Below are 20,777 nucleotides of genomic sequence, written 5' to 3' on the forward strand. Positions count from 1 at the left end.
AATAGCACCAGATGCAGGACTGACCCCTGCAGGACCTAACTAAATACCTTTCCCCAGTTTGACAAGGAACTATTCATAACAACTTTTTAGTATGATCTTTCAACCAGTTTTGCACCCACATTATAATAATTTTATCCAAACCACATTTCCCTGGATTGCTTATGAGAATGTCATGTGGGACTGTGTCAAAAGCCTTACTAAAAATCAAAATATATCATGTTCACTGCTTGCCCCCCATCCACTATGCCAATAACACTGTCAAAGAAGGAAATTAGGTTGGTTTGGCATGATTTGTTCTTGACAAATCCATCGTTTGCTATTCCTGATAACCCTATTATCCTATAGGTGGTTACAAATTGATTGTTTAATCATTTGTTCCAATCTCTTTCAGGTATCAAAGTTAAGCTGACTGGTCTATAATTCCCTGGGTCCTCTTTTTCCCCTTTGAAAGATAGGTAGTATGTTTTCCATTCTCCAGTCCTGATCATGGTTGCAGAGAGAAAGGAAGAGGAATTTTCTCACTATTCATCAAGTTCTGATGAAATACTTTAGCAGGCAAAATTTACCAGTGGCAGATCCATGATAAAGTTGTAGGCATTGGCTTCCTTGGCTGCTTTGATGATGTCTTCCATACTAGCATCATCTTGGCCATAGCGAATGTTCTCTGCAATTGTGGTAGCAAACAGGACTGGTTCTTGCTCAACAATACCAATCAGTGAGCGCAACCACTGAATGTTAAGGGAGCGAATGTCATGGCCATCAAGGGTAACCTACAGAAGAACACCAGTTAAAAGTGAAAAAGCAGCCATAGGTGCCAACTTTTTCCGGTGCTGGTGGGTACTCGCCCCCAACCCCGCCCTGACTCTACCCCTGCCCCGCCCCCTCCCGCCCCTGCCCCCCCATTCCAACCCCTTCCCCAAACTCTGCCCCCTCCCTGCCCCATTGGAGTCCTTCTCCAAACCCCCACCCTGGCCCCGCCTCTTCCCAGAGCGTGCTACGTTCCTGCTCCTCCCAGGGCCGGCTCCAGGCACCAGCGAACCAAGCAGGTGCCTGGGGCGGCAAATGTAAAGGGGCGGCAGGACGTCGGGCTCTGGCAATACGGTGGCCACACCATCACTCCGCCTCTGTGTTCGGCAGGCAGGATTCCACCTTCCCGTTTGGTGGCAAGTGTTGTTTTTTTTTGCCGCTTGGGGAGGTAAAAACGCTGGAGCCGGCCCTGCCTCCTCCCCCTCCCTCCCAGTGCTTGCCACCGTGATACAGCTGTTTCACAGCGGCAAGCGCTGGGAGCTGTGGGGAGAAGCGGGGACACAGCACACTCCGGGGAGGAGGCGGAGGCGGAGAGGAGGTGAGCTGGGGCGGGGCAGGGAGCTGAGTTAATTTTTCCCGGTGGGTGCTCCAGCCACGGCGTCGGCACCTATGAAAGCAGCTGATCTCACACTGCTGTAACTCTACAGCCTCTAATGGAGTTACTCCAGAGTAATTCTGGTACCAGACAGATCAAAACCAGCCTTATTTGGACTTCAGACTATAGATTCAAAAATAAAACTATAAAAAGAAATAATGAGAAAACTGGACTCAACTCGGCAAGAAGACGAGTGCTTCCCACCCCTCAGGGAAGTAAGCAATTACGTTTGCTATATTGTATCATATAAATCTTTAATCAAGATTGGATATTTTGCCAAAAATATGCTCAAACAGGAATTAATTCAGGGAAATCCTATGACCAGACTTTATGATCACAGTGGTCCCCCCGGCTTTATAATCTGTGAATCTATGACAATCAAAAGATTAATCACTTCCCATGAAAAATTTCACATTTGACTTTTCATCCTAATTCAGAATGAATTTTTTTCCCCAAACTGACATTTTAGTTCATTTGCCTCAGTTTCTTATACCTACATCTCAGGGGTTGGTTATGAGAACTAATCAGTGCTTGTAATAGAGCTGGTCGAAATATTTCAATTGATTTGTTTTTGGGATGAGAAATGGACTTTAGAAAATAGAAATTTTTGCAAATAAAAAGGATTTTAAAAAATGTTCTGGGTGTTTTTTTTTCTTTTTTACAAAACCGGAAAATGAAAATTTAGGTTATTTTTGTTTGTTTTTCAGTTCTACATTTTCCTCTCTGCCCCCTGTTCTCTTTCCTGGTTTTCCTTCTCCCCCTCCTTGCTTCACTGGCAAAACAGAAGAAGGAAAAAAAGGGGGAAAGGGAAAGAAAGGGAGGGGGAAAGGAACAATGAAAACGAAAACATTTTGAAAAGGAAAATGTTCAAAACCAGTCATTTTTGATAAAAATGTTCACAAAGATAACTGAACAAACATAAATCCATTCTCTTTTGAAACCAAAGAAATAAAAATTACTTTGAAATTTTCCAGGATTTTTTCCCCGTTTTTCATCCTGCTCCAGTTTGTAAAGCACTTTCAAATCCTCAGATAAAAGGTGTGATATGAGAATAGCATATGCTGATTATTAGCATGACTAGGACATGAGGAAATTATGGAAAGATCACCATAATATGACTGATTTTTATATAAATGGGTTCCAAGTGAGAATTGGTTTATACTTCACTCATCCTTTGACTCTTTTAAGTTCCGTTACAGAGCACCATTTATGTGATTTATACCATGGAGCCAAATGTTAATGAAATAAGAATGTTTATATATTAAACATTTCTTTTGTTGGTAATAACACATAGCCAATCCATTCAGCATATACTGTAACAGTATTATAGGTAAGGCTAAGATTTTTTCCATGGAATCCATGACTTCCAGTGACTTCCGTGACTTCAGCCTGCGGTGGCTGGGAGCTGCAGGGCATAGGGGGGACCCTGGAGCTCCTGGCCACCACAGGCACCAGGGAACCTCGCAGCGCCGAGCCCCCACGGGTGGAGGGGGCCCCCAGAGCTCCCAGTGGCCCACCGCAGCTGCCTAGCCACTAAGTGGGGACCCAGTAACTTGAGCTCCCCATTTTGCCATGGGTATTTTTAGTAAAAGTCACCAACAGGTAATCGGCTTCCATGAATTTTTCTTTATTGCCCGAGACCTGTCGGTGACTTTTACTAAAAATATCTGTGACAAAAACTTAGCCTTAATTATAGGATAATGATTAAGTGCTCAAGACTAAATTTCTCAGGATTTAAAACTGTTTGTCACTTCTGGATTCCCTAGCCTAAATATGACTTTTATATGCATAAGTGAAGTTCTCATTGAAGCTTAGCATTTAATTCTTATTTTGTAGGGAAACCACTTTTGTCCTCACTAAAAACTTCTTTTCTTTCCCATAAATATTGCTGATTGTATCATTCAGGAGACTCCAGAACAGAACTAAACAAAGCATCCTGCTCGTTTCCTCAGTCACTGTTCTTTGGAATGGATTTTTAAAAAAATCCAGAATCCTGCTTCCCATCTTTGAGTAACAATGATGATACCCTTTAAAGTGAATAAGGTTAGAGAAGCCCTGCTGGAGTAAGACACTCACCATGCCTTCAGTAGGGTCATAGAACCGCTGGATGAGCTGCACTGTGGTGCTTTTCCCAGCTCCACTGGGTCCAACAAAAGCAGTTGTCTCCCCTGATTTAATAACCATGCTAAGGTTATCCAAAATCTGAAAGCACAAGAGAGACCATCTATTGTAACTACAACATTCCTGAAACCAAGCAGATGGACTGGAAATCATCATGTTTTGCTTTCAACTTAAATGAAGATGGGAAAAGAGAACCAAAGGATTTTTAAATAAACTGAAAAGCTTGATTTTACAGTTCGTTAACAGCATTATTTTCCATGAAGGATATACAGACAAATTCTGATCTTTGTTGGTTATGTCTGACTCCCACTGAAATGAAGAGGAGTTGGATACACCCTAGAGGAGAATTTGCTGTATATGCGTTATGAGTACCTGCTAAAATCTACATGTTATGTCTGCACCAAAGATACTGTATAGAATAATATGATACTTAATATGCTGCTCTGTCTAGAAGTGGCTGCATTTATTTGTTTGTCCAATAATACTCTTTTCAAGCAGACTTTGCCACAGCAGCAGTGAAGCAAGAGACATACAGTCAGTGTTCTTTTCCCTCTTCCTAGCACTTTACAGTATAATGCACGGCACTTCCCCAGAACAATGGAAGAATTAAATTATAAAATCTCTTCGCTCATTTTGTTTTACTACCTTCTAGCCTATTTTTGCATAAATTTATAGAACTGTATAATTGATTAAGGAGCTCTGAAAAATAAAAGGAATCCAATAAAAAGTGGAAACATGGACAAAGTGCTAAGGAGAAGTACAAAAGAACAGCACAAGCCTCTAGGGACAAAATCAGAAAGGCTAGGGCAAAAAATGAGTTACACGTAGCAGGGGGCATAAAAGGTAATACGAAGAGATTCTTTAAATACATTAGGAGCAAGACAGCAGGAAGAAGGAAAGTGTAGGTCCTCTGCTTAGCAAGGAAGGAGATCTAATAACTGATGGTGTCAAGACGGTTGAGGTGTTTAAGGCCTATTTTGCTTCAGTTTTCACTAGAAAGCTTAATGATAAACAGATATTCAGCACAATTAATATTAACTATTAATTAATATTAACAACAAGGGGGAAGGATGCAAGACAGAATAGGGAAAGAACAGGTTAAAGACTATTTAGATAAGTTACATATAGATCAGTCAGCAGGGCATGATGAAATTCAACTTCCGTACTTAAACAACTAAGTGAAGCAATCACGGAACCATTAGCAATTATCTTTGAGCACTCATGGACAATGGGTGAGTTCTGGAGAAAGGCACACATAGAGCGACCTTTCAAAAGGGGATAAAGAGGACCTGTGGAATTATTGATCAGCCAGCCTAACTTCAATATTTGGAAAGATAGTGGAACAAATGATTAAACAATCCATTTGTAAGCACCTAGAGGATAATAGGGTTATAAGGAAAAGCCAGCATGGATTTGTCAAGAACAAATCATGCCAAACCTACCTAATTTCCTTCTTTGACCTGTCAAAGAATGGCCTAGTGGATGGGAGGAAGTGGTGGACATGATATATCTTGATTTTTAGTAAAGCTTTTGACACACATGACATTCTCATAAGCAAACTAGGGAAATGTGGTTTAGGTTTCCATTCCATAAGGTGGGTGCAAAACTGGCTGAAAGACCATACTTGAAGAGTAGTTATCAATTGTTCACTGTCAAATTGGGGGAGGTATCTTGCAGGGTCCCAGAGGGGTCAGTCCTGGTTCTGGTACTATTCAATATTTTCATGAATGACTTGGATAATGAAGTGGAGACTATGCTTATAAAATTTGTGGATGACACCAAGCTGGGAGGGGTTGCAAGCTTATTGGGGGACAGGATTAGAATTCAAAACAACCTTGACGAATAGGAGAATTGGTCTAAAATCAGCAAGATGAAATTCAATATAGAGAAGTACAAAGTCTACATTTAGGAAACAAAAATCAAATGCACAAGTACAAGATGGAGAATAACTGTCTTAACAATGGTATTGCGGACAGGATCTGGGGGTTATATTTGTAAATCACAAATTGAATGTAAATCAATAATAATCAAGATATCAAGAATGTAAATCAATAATAATGAACCCAGATGAATAATCAAGTTGCAAAAAAGGCTAATATCATTGTGGGGTGTATTAATAGGAATGTTGTATGTATGAGACAGGAGGCAACTGTCTTGCTCTACTCAGTTCTGGTGAGGCCTCAGCAACTGTACTGTGTCCAGTTATGGGCACCATGTTTTATTAAAGATGTGGCCAAATTGGACAGAGTCCAGAGGAAAGCAATGAAAATTATAAACATTTTAGAAAACCTAACCTCTGAGGAAAGGTTAAAAACACTGGGCATGTTTAGCCTTGAGAAAAGAAGACTGAGGGGGACCTGCTAGCAAGCCTTTGCCAGAGGATGTTGTGAAGGCGAAGACTAGAACAAGGTTCAAAAAAGAACTAGAGAAGTTCATGGAGGATAGGTCCATCAATGGCTATTAGCCAGGATAGGCCGGGATGGTGTCCCCAGCCTCTGTTTGCCAGAAGCTGGGAATGGGCGACAGGGGATGGATCACTTGATGATTACCTGTTCTGTTCATTCCCTTGGGGGCACTTGGCAATTGGCCACTGTGGAAGACGGGATCCTGGGCTAGATGGACCTTTGGTCTGACCCAGTATGGCCATTCTTATGTTCTTATGTCTGCACATATGTTAAGGGCTGTTATGAAGAGGACACTGATCAATTGTTCTCCGTGTCCACTGATGGTAGGACAAGAAGTAATGGGCTTAATCTGCAGCAAGGGAGATTTAGAATAGCTGTTAGGAAAAACTTTCTAACTATAAGGATAGTTTAGCTCTGGAATAAGCTTCCAAGGGAGGTTGTGGAATCCCCATTATTGGCAGTTTTTAAGAACAGGATGAACAAACTGTCAGTGATGGTCTAAATTTCCTTGGTCCTGCTTCAGCATAGGAGGATAGACTAGATGACCTTCTGAGGTCCCTTCCAGACTTACATTTCTATGAATCTATGATTTCAAGGGAAGCAATATGCAGATGAACCCAGATGAATTTTTGTGAGCTCACAGTCTACAAAAAAGAATTCTCATGAATGTACTGGAAAAGAAAACTACACAACTTCTAACACTGTTGATACCAAACTAATTAATTGCCTCCTTTTAAACAAAGGGCTTGTGCTTTTGGAAAGTAAGTTATAACATAGGAGTTTATAGATTACTGACATAACAGTATATTCTATTTAGTTACCGTAAATTATTCAAAAGAGGAATGATGAATAATCACCTTTACTTCTGGCCTGGACGGGTAATGGAATGTTACATTGTGGAATTCAATTTCACCTCTTATTTTATCCAGCTTGTAGCCCTCTTCTGACATGCAGTCAATGGTAGGTTTCTAGAGTAGAATTTGTCATGTTATTTATTTGGTGTTAAACAACCGAGACTGCTGCAGTAGATACAGTATTCCTTCCAACACACAAAACAATGACATTTCAGTTTGAAGAGCTCTGAGCTGTACTCCAAAGCAGAACAGATTTTGCTACAGGAGCATAAGACTCTAAGCTAAAATGACAATGTGGTTGTCACTGGTGAGGAAAGTTGGGAAGAGAAATGATGTCTGCATGGGGCACACAGCCATCTCTCTCAGTCTGTTACGTCACTTGGGATAATCCATTAGAAAGGCTGGGTGTGTGTCAAGGCAAAGCATAAGAAATATTGTGGCTTTGTCATTGTAAAAAATTCAAGGAGAAGTCACAGCACACAATGGCATAATTATGAGTAAGTTCACTTTCTGTTAGAATCATGTTAAATAATATATAAAGACAGCATAACAACAATTAAAAACACAAACTTCTGTTCTCATCTAAACACACAGACAGGCTTTGGGAGACAGCACCTCATCTGGTGCAAGTCTGCATAGCCCATTGACATCAATGACGCTATATCCATTTACATCAGCTGGAGATTTGGTGCTGGGTGTTTCCTGGAGCTTGGCTACAGTATGAATATTAAGACCTTCTTCTGTGCCTTTAGCCTTAATTTGTAACTGATCATTAGCTGCACTTACAAGACCTGAGCATGAAATATCAGTGTTTGGTAAAAACTTGAATATTCATAAACAAAACATTTAAAGATGTCGATTCAATGTCCTCTTTATAAATTGCAGCTAGGTCTTTTTCTTGTGCAGGCAGCTGTTTCTTAATTACCCTCATTTCACTCATTTACACTGTTAATAAAAGCCTACCCTGCATGGGGCTTGTTTAACTATTTTTCACAGCAGACTGACAGAGCTTAGGAATTCTGTACTTACTTTATCTATCGTCTCAAAGATGTTTGTTGCAGCCCCGCGGCCAGTAGCAAAGGCCTCCAAACAAGGAGAAGCCTGACCAAGACTTAAAGCACCTATTAAGACTCCAAAGAAAACCTGAGAAAACATGGGAAGACATTAACTGCTTTATGTTAATTTTTTCCTTAGAGCTTAGAAAACAACCTGGTACAGAACCTGGGTGGTAACTAGACAAGGCCTAAGTCTTCTGGACATGTTTGGGGCTAGCAAGCAGGATTCATGCTCCAATGTTTGAAAACATATAGGACAGCATGGTGATGTGCCCTCTGTATTTGGAGTTTTAAATGCATTGTGTTGTTTGGTATTATGCTCAATCAGCAGCTTTAAAATACTCTTTGGTTGAAGTACTGTTGTTGTTAATGTGGGACCGATGGCTGTATATGTATCCGACCTGCAAAGCTTGCTACAAAGGCAGGTTCCTGCCACTGAGAGGATTTCCCCTCCCCCCTATGTAAAAGTGAACCACAGCAGTAGTGCCTAATCCATCAGAACCCATACTCCACCTGCCAGTGCTTGAACTGAGTGAGGGTGGGATGGGACAGCGTACAGGCCCTTTTGGTAGAATGCTGTGTCACTTCGTAGCTGCTGTATTTGTGGAAGCCTCAACTCCACTCCTACAGCATACCCACATTCCTCCTCTGGTTTTGCAAATGAATGCTGTTGCAGCAGCTCACCCCAGCCCTACCCAGTGAAAGTGTTCTTCCCCAATCCTAGCTAAGAACCCAAGAAAGGAATCACTTGCTGATCACCCCTTTCCCAGGATCATGTCCTTTTGCGCTAAGTCAGGGTAGCATGAGAGGAGATCTGACATGGGACCTGAAGAAAGGCTGTGTTTCTGGTGCAGCCTCTCTTTCTGAAGGGATCACTAGAGAGCTCAGCCAGCAGGGGCGAACACCGGCAGGCTGAAGACACTGCACTCCAAGAGCCCACCAGGAAGGCAGGGAATCTGGGGAGGAGGCCAGAATGCTGAAAGCATTTGCCAGAACTTGTCTTCATTGGGAGCTTTGAATGCTCAGTCCCTCTGAAAATCAAACCACTTTTATTAAGGTGCATAAATCTACATTTATGTGCCTGACTGTAGGCACCAAAGTCTGAAAGTGTTGGTCATTGTAATCAGGGGCGAGGAACTCAAAGAATAGGATACTGGGGGACAGAGATCATAAGAACGGTCATAATGGGTCAGACCAAAGGCCCATCTAGCCCAGTATCCTGTCTTCTGACAGTGGCCAATGCCAGGTGCCCCAGAGGGAATGAACAGGTAATCATCAAGTGATCCATTCCCTGTTGCTCATTCCCGGCTTCTGGCAAACAGAAGCTAGGGACACCATTCCTGAACATAATGGCTAATAGCCATTGATGGACCTATCCTCCATGAATTTCTCTAGTTCTTTTTTGAACCCTGTTATAGTCTTGGCCTTCACAACATCCTCTGGCAAAGAGTTCCACAGGTTGACTGTGTGTTGTGTGAAGAAATACTTCCTTTTGTTTGTTTTAAACCTGCTGCCTATTAATTTCATGTGGTGACCCCTAGTTCTTGTGTTATGAGGAGGAGTAAATAAAACTTCCTTATTTACTTTCTCCGCACCAGTCACGATTTTATAGACCTCTATCATATTCCCCCTTAGTCGTCTCTTTTCCAGGCTGAAAAGGCCCAGTCTTATTAATCTCGCCTCATACGGAAGCCGTTCCACACCCCTAATAATTTTTGTTGCCCTTTTCTGAACCTTTTCAAGTTCCAATATATCTTTTTTGAGATGGGGTGACCACATCTGCATACAGTATTCAAGATGTGGGTGTACCGTGAATTTATATAGAGGCAATATGATATTTTCTGTCTTATTATCTATCCCTTTCTTAATGATCAGGGAAGAGGGAAGACTTCTTCATTACTTTGCTTCTTTTATTTCAAGGAACTGGGTTGTAATATATTCTATGTAACATTAACCTGGTAATTGCTACAGTACAAATTGCCCTCATTAGAATTAAACTTTTGTTTAGAACTTATTTTGATTTATGCCATCCCTTCTTGGCTATTATCATGGAGGTGGTAGCTTGATGTAGCAGATAATGAATATCTGGCCTATGCCCTTTGATTTTGGCCCATCTTTTTGCTCTGTTATGACTGATCAGCTTGGAAACAAAAAAAAATGCAAAGAGGATTATGTGTAACCATTTACATTAGTTTGGTGATGTCTGTGGAATTCTGCTAAGAAGCAGTTAAGGACTCAGCTAGCCTTCTGAGAACAGCAGACAGGCATGTGTAAGGAGAGGCTGGCAGGGTGTGGCATGTAAACTCTATTGCCAGGGGAGAATAAAAAATACACAGGGGCAGATTCTCCTCTCATTTACACTATTATAAATCAAGACTGAACTCATCCACTGAACTCATCCAAGCTACACTGCTGTAAAATCAGAGTTAAGCAAGAGGGAACTAGGCCCAGTGGTTTTGGTTATAATAAAGGAAAGCATTGCTTGGTTAACCCTCACTGAATTAATTGGATGGGTGTTCAGCACAACCTCTCTGTGACCCAGAAAGGAATATGTGGAGACTGGGTGTATATGTTTAGAGTGATAAGTAAGAAATTTGATGCAAAAGAAAGATGATTGGCAACTCAGAAAGCAGAGAAAAGAAAGGCAGCACTGGAGATATTCCCTTCCAAAGTTGGCTACAGTTTATCAGCTACAAGATAGTTCCCTGCTGGTTGCCATTTACCAGTTGGGAATGCGGAACTACAGTTATTGGGTGCAAGTCAAGGAAATCTCTGACGGGCTTTATCGCTGCACTGACCTATTAGTGCGAAGTGTAATTTCAGGTTATTCCATATGAGGGCCATCTGCCAGCAGTAGAGAATAATTAAAATATCTAAGGATTCAGATTCCATAACATTTAAACCCTGGTATCTCAAACAGCCATTCTACTTCACCTAACAGCTTCCAGAGCTGCATAAAAGTTGGCACAATGTGCTTCCAGCCACCGCTGCAAGAACCAGAGTTTGAACTTTATAGACAGAAATAGCAGCTGAATCCTGGAGTAGTGGAGAAGAAGGTCCTTCAGGGGAAAATAGGGTGTTTTGCCATTTTATATTTGGTAACTAAATACGAGAGCAAAGAGCAGAGAAGAAAAGCATGGTCAGACAGTATTCACCACTCTGAAAGATAGGTGATAACTAATGTACATATTCAGGGACAGTTCTGAAAAACTATCAGACATGAAAGGGGCAAGTATTATAACCAGTACCTGTAAGAGAGTTCCAGGTGAATACTCATTTTCTTCAAGGACAAGTTTTGAGCCATACCAAAATGCTAATGCATAACACAGGAAGATTATGAACCAGATGTAACCAGTGAAGAATCCTATTATCATCCCTTTTCTAATTCCCCAGCGCTGGGCAAACACTAGGTTTTTATCATATCTAAGGAAAGAATAAAAATGAAAGTGGATGAATTGCATTTACCAGAAAACTTTGATGAGCAAAGACCAATACAATCAGGCTATTTCATGGAGGGATGTTCCTTCAGTAATACAGTGGATACCATAAAAAATTTAGCATTTACTCCTTTGCAGTAAGGGCCCCATGCTGCTCTCACTGAAATTAACTGCAAAGCTGCTAATGATTCCAATGGGTGTAGTAGCAACCTCAGACAATAAAATTGTAGACTGTCCTATTATAAGTATAGGAAAATATCAGAGTTACTGCAACTACCTGCCCAAAAGAATTTGCGTTGTTCTGACGTAGGAGAAGTTTTGGATAATTTGTGACAGACCTGCAATCATGCTGTATTTTAAATTAGTTTAAAAGAGAATTGCAGTATAATACCATCAACTCACTACATCTAATTACAAAGAGTAAATAATTGAAAAAAATATATAAATGATCAAGTTAATTAAACAGGAATCTGCAGTCTGATGGCACTTGAAATGCAGCTCAGCATCTGAGTGACTAAAACAAGCAGTTGACACCAAGGTTCTATTAATGTTTAGGGTGGTTTGTTGTTGTTATTGTTAAAGAGAATGGTGAGGTTAAAAATCAAACACTTTAAAAAAATGTCTTTACTAGACCTGGTGAATAGTAGGAAAAACTGTTCATGAATATTTTGGCAACTTCTAAATTAAATTTTGTTTTGACTGTGTTCATGCCCCTTTGTATTTACATTCCATAAGCTAAGGCATATTTATGCAGATATTTTCAGAAAGCAAATTTTGGTGGCCAATAACACTTCACATTATTAACATGTAAAACATGTAAAATCTAATTTACTTTTAAGTGTTTATACTGTTCATTTACTATTTGTATTTTTCCCAATTTGGTCAACAAAAATAGGATAGTCAGTTTCACAATTGCTTGTAATCAATTTCCCTTTCCCTTTCTCAGGCTACATAATGCTATATTTGGCTTGCAAGCAATATAAGAAACGTACGTATGTGTTTTCAGATACAGTCCTTACATCATTTGCAACCCACATAGAATTTTTAATAAATCGTAGAAGCACTTCTATTGGGTCTTCAGCAAAAACCTTTATTTTGGAGCACATTGAGCTGAGCCTCCTTGATTTTTTAAAATAATGTCTCATATCTGCTATGGATTATTGCAGTAATTAAAACTTGTTAATTTCTAAACAATAATATAATGTACCGTACAGCACCTCAATCAATCTGCTTCCTTTTTCACAGACTCAAATACTGAGTTTCCAGGCTTTCAAAGAGGCTGCATTTCCTTCAAGTAATTTCTCATTGACAGACATCTATACTACTCCATCTTATGGAGATATTGTAACAGTATTTCTAAAATCTCTTTTGAAAAGCTCATTTTAAAGACATAGATATATTCTTATTTAACAAACAGCTGTCATTAAGTGGGAATGACAACAGGGATAATGGCTGTTGTATTGGCAAAGTGGCTTTTGGTATTTAGAGCAATGTGGATGAAACAGTATAGTATGCATCAATATCTAGCCATTTGGAATGCTAATTCAAAGAAATAAAAGAGACCAGGCTGCTGGAAGGGCATTTTCTGAAAGGGCCCTGTGGCTGGAACTTGCCCCCTGCTGACCTTGATGACTTTCCAGGAACACTGAAAAAGCCACATATTTACCACGGTTTTGGGGAAGGCTGAAAGTATGTTCCTGGAGGTGGTGGGCAGGTGGAAAGGAGTTATTCTGCTGCTGTAATTCACTGGCTGGCTGAGTTATAAGATATTAAAGTTTATGACTGCATGATGCTGCTGGCAGGCTGAGTTTATGGGTTAGCTATGTATGTTTTTATGGGTTAGCTATGTATGTTTTTTTAATGCTGTTGGGTGGTCATTATTTTGTAGTTGTCAGACTAATTGCCAGGGCCTGGGAGTTTATGATAACCTTTTTTAAAAACAAAAACAAAAAACCACTATTGCTTCAATCTAAAGAAATAAGAAACCTCATAGAAATGTGACTGAACAAACCTTTCAACTTCTTTCCTCTCCCCACCAAAAGCAGCCACTGTTCTGATTGATGACAGCACTTCATCAGCCACAGCACCAGCTTTTGCATATGCCTTTAACTCTAGGCCTGTCAGTTTTGCCACCACCTAAAAAGCCATAAGAAGTATTAGTGGCAAAATATTATCCTGCTCCAGTTTTAGTGCTTACAGTACCGCGTTTAACCAATCAAGCACGATCAGCAAGCACTCCTCATTGTCCACACTACTAGCCAGACTTTATGTCTCCCCAGCGTACTTTAAGCAGAATTTATAGACCACAGATTTTTATTATGCACTTCACCTCCTCCAAATCTTCTGTGTTGTCCTGTTAATGCACAAACCCACACTAGCCTGTGGCCACAATGCATACCTGCACTCTGGGCAGCATGGCCATGCCCCATTGCCAACTGCTCTGCTGATCGTGAGTCACTGGGGAGAGCAACTGGCAATGAGTGGCTTCACATTCTCCTCCTTCATTGCTTCAAGAAGGCCAATGGCATTTTGGGATGTATAAGTAGGGGCATAGCAAGCAGATCGAGGGACGTGATCGTTCCCCTCTATTCGACATTGGTGAGGCCTCATCTGGAGTACTGTGTCCAGTTTTGGGCCCCACACTTCAAGAAGGATGTGGATAAATTGGAGAGAGTCCAGCGAAGGGCAACAAAAATGATTAGGGGACTGGAACACATGACTTATGAGGAGAGGCTGAGGGAGCTGGGATTGTTTAGCCTGCAGAAGAGAAGAATGAGGGGGGATTTGATAGCTGCTTTCAACTACCTGAAAGGGGGTTCTAGAGGATGGCTCTAGACTGTTCTCAATGGTAGCAGATGACAGAACGAGGAGTAATGGTCTCAAGTTGCAGTGGGGGAGGTTTAGATTGGATATTAGGAAAAACTTTTTCACTAAGAGGGTGGTGAAACACTGGAATGCGTTACCTAGGGAGGTGGTAGAATCTCCTTCCTTAGAGGTTTTTAAGGTCAGGCTTGACAAAGCCCTGGCTGGGATGATTTAACTGGGAATTGGTCCTGCTTTGAGCAGGGGGTTGGACTAGACGACCTTCTGGGGTCCCTTCCAACCCTGATATTCTATGATTCTATGATTCCTGCATGTGTCTAAGCAGCTCTGAGAACGGTTAGGCAGAGTTAAACAGCAAGGGAAGGAGTCACAGAGGATGCCAGCTGGAAGTAGAGGGAGCAGCGGCTGTAAACGCCAGGTGCCGCCCAGTTTCCAGTGCTGACTCACTCTTCAGCTGGGCCGACAATAAGGAGTGGGGAAAAGCAGCAAGCAACTACTTCAGAGTTTCCCACCTGCCTGTGTATCTGTTCCTGTTGCCCATAGGGTAGCCATAGGAGTAGCTCAGCAGTAGAGACCTCAGCACTCCCTCTTTGTTCCCTTGTGGCAGTCCTTAGCAAAGCCACTGGAGACCAGATGCACAAGCAGCAGCAGGCAGGGTGACCAGATAGCAAGTGTGAAAAATCAGGGTGGGGGTTTGGGGTAATAGGTGCGACAAAGCCCTGACTATTGGGACTGTCCCTATAAAATCAGGACATTTGGTCACCCTAGTGACAGGGCAGTTGCAGCGACTCATTTAAGTGTACCCCTTCCACATCCTCTTTTATTCCATGACAGTAATCAGCTGTACAGCTGCCACAGAGCCCTAAAAGCAACTTAGGCTTCTCCACCCAGACACCCCTGATTAACTGGACAACTAAGAGTACAGTGACCCACCAGAGATGAAAAGAATATCCATCAGATAGTGGAGAGATGGAAACACCATGGGACAAGCTGAGAGAAGGTTGCCCAGATATCAGGGAGACCAGGTTTGTGGAGAAAACAGAGAGAAACTGGGGCCAGAAAGAGATGGAGCGAAGGATCCAGGCCATGGGGAGAGACAGTGAGCATATGGAAGAAAAGAGAAATAGGGAGAGACAGAGGAAACATTCAATGGACAGAAGAGCAAAATGACAAATGGATAGGAGGGAAATAGAGCAGCCACCACAAAGAAAACGCAGAGCAAGAATAGCCACACAGAACTTTAAGGGTATTTTTGGATTTATGTTTTCACACTGCCTTTCATTTCCTGGAAGAAAAATGGGGAATTGCAATGAGGAAGATTTCAGAAAAGGAGAAGCTTTCGCTCACTTGCAGTTGGGGTAGTGAAAATGGGGGAGCAGGGAATGGGGCAAACAAGACATGGCACTATTCCAGAACTTCCTCCTTCTCAAACACATGCACAGTTCAAGCCCCTTGTTGAGGAACTCTCTAAAACATAAGGTACTACAGTGAAAGAAAGCTGTGGGTCAGATTCTGATCTCAGCAACAGCAGTGTCAATCCAAAGTCTCTTGAGTCTCGACAGAGTTCAGTGGAAGTATTTACACCAGTGCCACTGTGACCTGAATCTGGCCCCCAGCCCTATGGTATACTACTATCTCGCTCTAAATGGTCATCGCATTAAGACATGAACTGCATTAAAATCTCTTACCAAGCCCAGGATAGATGCTCCTATCCCAAGTAGTGGGCTGATAGCAATAATAACCATGGTCAGTTTCCAGCCACTAGCAAATCCTAACAGGAATCCACAAACAAAGGTGGTGAAGCGCTGGATAAACAGTGCTGCTTGATCAGCAATAGCATCATTGATTTTGTTAACATCACTGTAGAGAACAAGAAAAGCAAAGATAGATGAATCTCATTTCCCCTGCATTATAATTCAGAGCTGAATTGGGGCCCTGTAATTTTCCTTGCCCCTATTCTTCCCCACTATCACCACTTTCAGCAACTCTGGGCTGTAGTGAGAAGGAGTTGGTACAATTCCCCCCACTCCATCCAATGGCAAGAGGTATTTGTGTGTGAAATCTAAAGAAGGACTTGAGATACTGACTTCCCCCAGGGGCTGAGCATCCTGCCCTTTGCCCCTTAAAATAGACTGCATTGCCTCCCTTGGTGTACCAGCCCTTCTCTGTGGGATGATTCGGAGGGAGGACAAGGCCAAGACCACAACTCTTCCCTCTCTCTGCTAGCCCCTCTCCACCGCTCTTCCAGCTTCATGTCCCCTTGGAGGGGGGATAGAATGGAGCAGGAGGGAGCAGGGAGTGTATGGACTGCTATTGTGGGAGGCCCTTGGAAGGCTTCCTTTGCAATCCCTTACCCTTCCTGTGTGGCAGGGCAGTGACTATCACTATCTAGCCCTAGAGCAACTGCACAGTTTTCAGTCACAATGAACACACAGATGCATTTCTGCTGTGTAATGCGCTGTCTCAGTGCAGAAGACATTTCTGTTGGGTCTTAATATGACTCAGTGGTCACACACTTCCGCAGCTCTTGGTTGTCACCTCATGCAAAGCTGTCCACTCGTGTCACCCTTAGAAGCAGAGGGCATGGAGGTTTGGAAGAGCTATAAGAAGCAGAACTGCTAGCCAGTAAGATGTTAAGTTCTCTACCGCAAAAATAATACCGTTTGATTTATGAAACATGTTTACAAGTTTGGAAGGTTTCTCTGGCATGTTTTCATGCTGAGGATTCTCTGGGTGTGTGACACAAAGCGGTGCCAAAGAAGAGAACTGGCTTATATCAGAGTAGTTGGAAATGCAAAGCTATTTACATCATCTTTTTCCCCTGAAATTCTTCTTGCCCACACACAACTGACCTTGGTCCAGAAGTTTACTGGAAGTGACAGGCACCACTATGCAATGGCAAGAGGCAGAAGGGAAAAAAGTTCTGCAGTCACAGGAAAGTGACAATGGCAATAGTTGGAATGTAACTTCCCTGCTCTCTCCGTATGCAGTATTTTTTTATGAATGGGATCCTTGATGTATTGTGTTAGCTCTTTATAAGTTTCAGTTCTCCTGTTTGCCAAATGTGGACTGTAGAACTTACAATAGAATTTAGCTGATTAACTCTCTGACAGTCTATGTATTTATATGGACCCCTGTCACGAGAATATCTATGTTTTAACCTAAGTTAGGAGTCCATAACTGGGGTTTCAAGGTCTCATACAAAGCCCATTGAAGTCAATGAGAGTCTTTCCAAAGACTTGAAGGTGTTTGGATCAGGTCTTTAGAGCCTGATCCAACTTCCAATGAAGTCAATAGGAGATGGAATAGCCCCCAGGGGACTGAGTCTTCTAAAGTCTTTTATGTACTGCTGTATTGTTCACAGCACCTTAGAAACTAAAAAGACATGCACTGTGACATAGGGTTCTTCTAGATTACTTACTCAGAGATTCGTGTATTCAGTTCTCCTACTGATGTACAGTCAAACCAGCCTATATCCATTCTCATTATTTTCCTGAAATATGCTTTCCTGATTTTCTGAATCTGACGAGCTGCAGACATTACCCAAAAGCAGATCTGGGAAGACAGTAATGTGGATACTGACTTACTGTTAAGAAAACCCTTTCCATTCCCGCAACTGCAAAAAAGTAACATGGTTAATGATGAGATAACCATTAACATGGAATATATTCTAACTACATACATGTGACATCTGCTTGATGTACAGCTGCCTGGGAATTTTCATCAGAACCTGGGATGTGAGAGACCCTGCTTCCAGATTCAGAGCAAAGACTTGAACATAGGCCTCCGAACTCTGAGGTGAGTGCCCTAATCATTCAGGAGTGGGTGGGTGGGTCTCTCTCTCTCTCTTCTCCCGCCCCCAGATGTATTTTGTATTTTATTTCAGGTCTCAGTTTTGTCCCAATGCAGAATTGGAAAATTTCTGACACCTCCAAAATATTCATGGGCTGTCAAAACCATTTCCTGCCCAGCTCTAATTTTATGCCTTTTGTTTTACATAAGCTGACATGCTTTACAGGGTCTGGTGCAAGCAGTTGCCTCCATTATAAGAGTTGGAGAGGTAATGCAAGACAACTGACATTGATGGGGTTGCATGGCTGTCCCTGGGGACAAAATCTGGCTATCTATATGTATATGTAATGTTCAGATCACATCACTCACTGCCGAAACAAAGCCAGTGCTAGGGCAGCAACCATTCTGCACCAGCAAAATTCCACGTGCTTTTAGGAGGAAGAGTGAAAAATGGCTTCTCCTGTTGAAAATAATGTGTGGGGTACAGACAAAAAACTCTACTAGAGTATTCTACAGGAACGGTCCAAACCCCAGAGCACATCACACAGGGATAAGCTGTAGTGGTCTGAGCCATTACTTCAGAAAATTCTGGGCCTGATTCTCCTCTTAACCCAATTTTATCCGAGTGTATTTCCATAGGCCTTATTGCAGCTACTCCTGATTTATTCCTATGCAAGTCAGAGGAGAATCAGGTCCTTTATACGGTAGATAGAATGAAATATATATCATATTGTATAGTGATAAAGACTAAAGAAATAACTTGTCCTCACTGACATTTGGCTATGATGCTTTTGACCCTTTGAACTTGGCTATGTTAGTCAATTTTTTGTTTCCCTAACCATTGTGGAGCAAACTTTTCCTGTGGTGCAACAGAACCTGCATGCATTAATCTCACACTGGGTTACATTCACCCCTATGCAATGGACCAACATGGGCTTATGCCCTACAGTTGTCTAGACTCAGGCTGGCCCTCTGCACAGAGGTGAGCTGCATCCCATGAAATTAAAATCTGAAACACTGCAAGGGCAGATGCCTTCGCCATTACATTGTGCAAAAATATACAGTAAATAGGAGCCTTTGTTATGAAACATAACAGTTTAGTGTTTTATATATTGGAAATAACATGGGGAACCAAATACTGACTTGGAGGTATCCTAACACAAGCACCATACACCCGATTCCAGCATAGTAACTTGCAAATCTGATCATTTCACTTTCAATATCCAGGAACCTATAAAGTAAAATAAAATGAGAAGATTAAACAATATTGTTACAAATTTCTGACAGCAAATCTGCTTAATAGTCCACTTACCAGTGATGTTTCAAGGGCATTCCTTGCATTCATTAGTCAGGATAATTTAAAATAAGGGCACTTTGGTAATTGATTGCTAAAGCTGGTGCAACATCACATCTTGGGGGTAAGAAGTGGCAAAAACACTTCTTCTGATATCAGAAATGATGAGGTGTCCCCTAAAATGCTGTTCATTAATAGTCTACTGTTCTCAAGGGCCAGATTGTTTCTGAGCCTAATGCAGATGTGGAGGGGACTGGGAAGTGCAAGGAGTGCTGTAGAGTGGTTTGCAGTGGATGGTTGTGAAACACCACTAGACCTCATGCAATGAAAAGGCGCAGGAAAGGATTGTTTTGGGGAAGAGGTGTCCAACATAGTTTCAGTAGATAGTGACCTTATATAGGACTTGTCTATACGGACAATGAGTGCACAGCAGGCTAGTGTGGGGTAAATTCATACCCCAGCTTGCCATGACCAAAAGTAACTAAAGGCTTGTCTACATGAACATTTAGTTCACCACAAGCTGGGGTGTGAATTTACCCAACACTAGTCTGCTGTGAACTAACTGTCCATGTGGACCCTGCTGATGCGCACTACAAGTTCCATAGCTGCTCCTGGGGGAATTCAGCGCCACTGCATACATGCAGAAACACGTCCCCCACTTTCTCCCCCTCCCCGATTCTCTTTGTTTTCCTGGACCAGCGCTCACTCACTCCTCCCTGGCAGCACGGGTGTGTCTGTTCAGGCACCCACAGAAGCTGCAGGGAGAGGTAACTCAACATGAGGGTTTGGGGGTTGGAAGGGGAGGTCTGGGAATGCCCTGGCCACCCAGGGATGTTAGTTCTGGTGGGGGAGGCGGGGAGGAGGAGGAGAACGGAGATGAAAAAAGTTTAAAAATTTAAAATTCTGCAAAATTCTGCATATTATATTTGTCAGAATAACACAGTAACATAATAAGAATATAATCACACCCTTTTCAATTATTTTGGTAATTTATTTCAAAATACTTGTCAGCAAATAATTGAAAAGAGTGTGATTATGTTGTGTTATTTTGACAAATAAAATATGTTGAATTTTAAAATATTGTGCACAGAATTTTTAATTTTTTGGCACAGAATTCCCTCAGGAGTACATAGCATATGTTGATCTATCCCTCTTTGAAACAGGACTAGATAAAAGCACAGTAAGGAACAGTCCACATGGCCAGTTAGTTCGCAACAGGCTAGTGTGGGTTAGAGTCACACCCCAGCTTGCAGTGAACTAAATGTTCATGCAAACAAGTCCTTAGTTACTTTTTACCAATATAGATGCTAACTGGTAGCAAAAATCAAACAATGTTCTATAGACAAGTGTGAGGGGTGGTTGTTGTACATTCAAATATTACATTATGTTATGAAAAAAGTACCCAAATCTGAACTAATAATTTCCTTCAGGTCATGTGGAAATACAAAATTATCCCTAATCTCCATGGTGAACACCAATTTGCTGCTGTTACTTTTGTGTTATTTCAAAATACTTCAGTGGAGCTTCCTGGCTATTTCTCAAGATTTTGATAGGTAACAATGAGAGTTGGGACCAGTCTATTTTCTTAAAAGCT

General features: G+C 41.7%; 1 protein-coding gene across 1 annotated transcript in view; it reads right to left on the minus strand.

The window, feature by feature from the left end:
* Nucleotides 1-20,777, minus strand: part of ABCB11 (ATP binding cassette subfamily B member 11) — a 69,416-nt gene that overhangs the window by 39,168 nt on the left and 9,471 nt on the right. Inside the window, exons 5-13 of the mRNA XM_073304739.1 lie at nucleotides 19,033-19,120; nucleotides 17,519-17,652; nucleotides 15,786-15,957; nucleotides 13,286-13,410; nucleotides 11,086-11,260; nucleotides 7,812-7,925; nucleotides 6,786-6,896; nucleotides 3,479-3,604; nucleotides 567-770 (exon numbers count right to left, since the gene is read on the minus strand). Of these exons, the coding sequence (XP_073160840.1) occupies nucleotides 567-770; nucleotides 3,479-3,604; nucleotides 6,786-6,896; nucleotides 7,812-7,925; nucleotides 11,086-11,260; nucleotides 13,286-13,410; nucleotides 15,786-15,957; nucleotides 17,519-17,652; nucleotides 19,033-19,120 (1,249 nt within the window). The remainder of the gene's footprint in view (nucleotides 1-566; nucleotides 771-3,478; nucleotides 3,605-6,785; nucleotides 6,897-7,811; nucleotides 7,926-11,085; nucleotides 11,261-13,285; nucleotides 13,411-15,785; nucleotides 15,958-17,518; nucleotides 17,653-19,032; nucleotides 19,121-20,777) is intronic.

The sequence above is a fragment of the Lepidochelys kempii genome, chromosome 11 (assembly GCF_965140265.1).
Source record: "Lepidochelys kempii isolate rLepKem1 chromosome 11, rLepKem1.hap2, whole genome shotgun sequence".
NCBI lineage: Eukaryota > Metazoa > Chordata > Testudines > Cheloniidae > Lepidochelys > Lepidochelys kempii.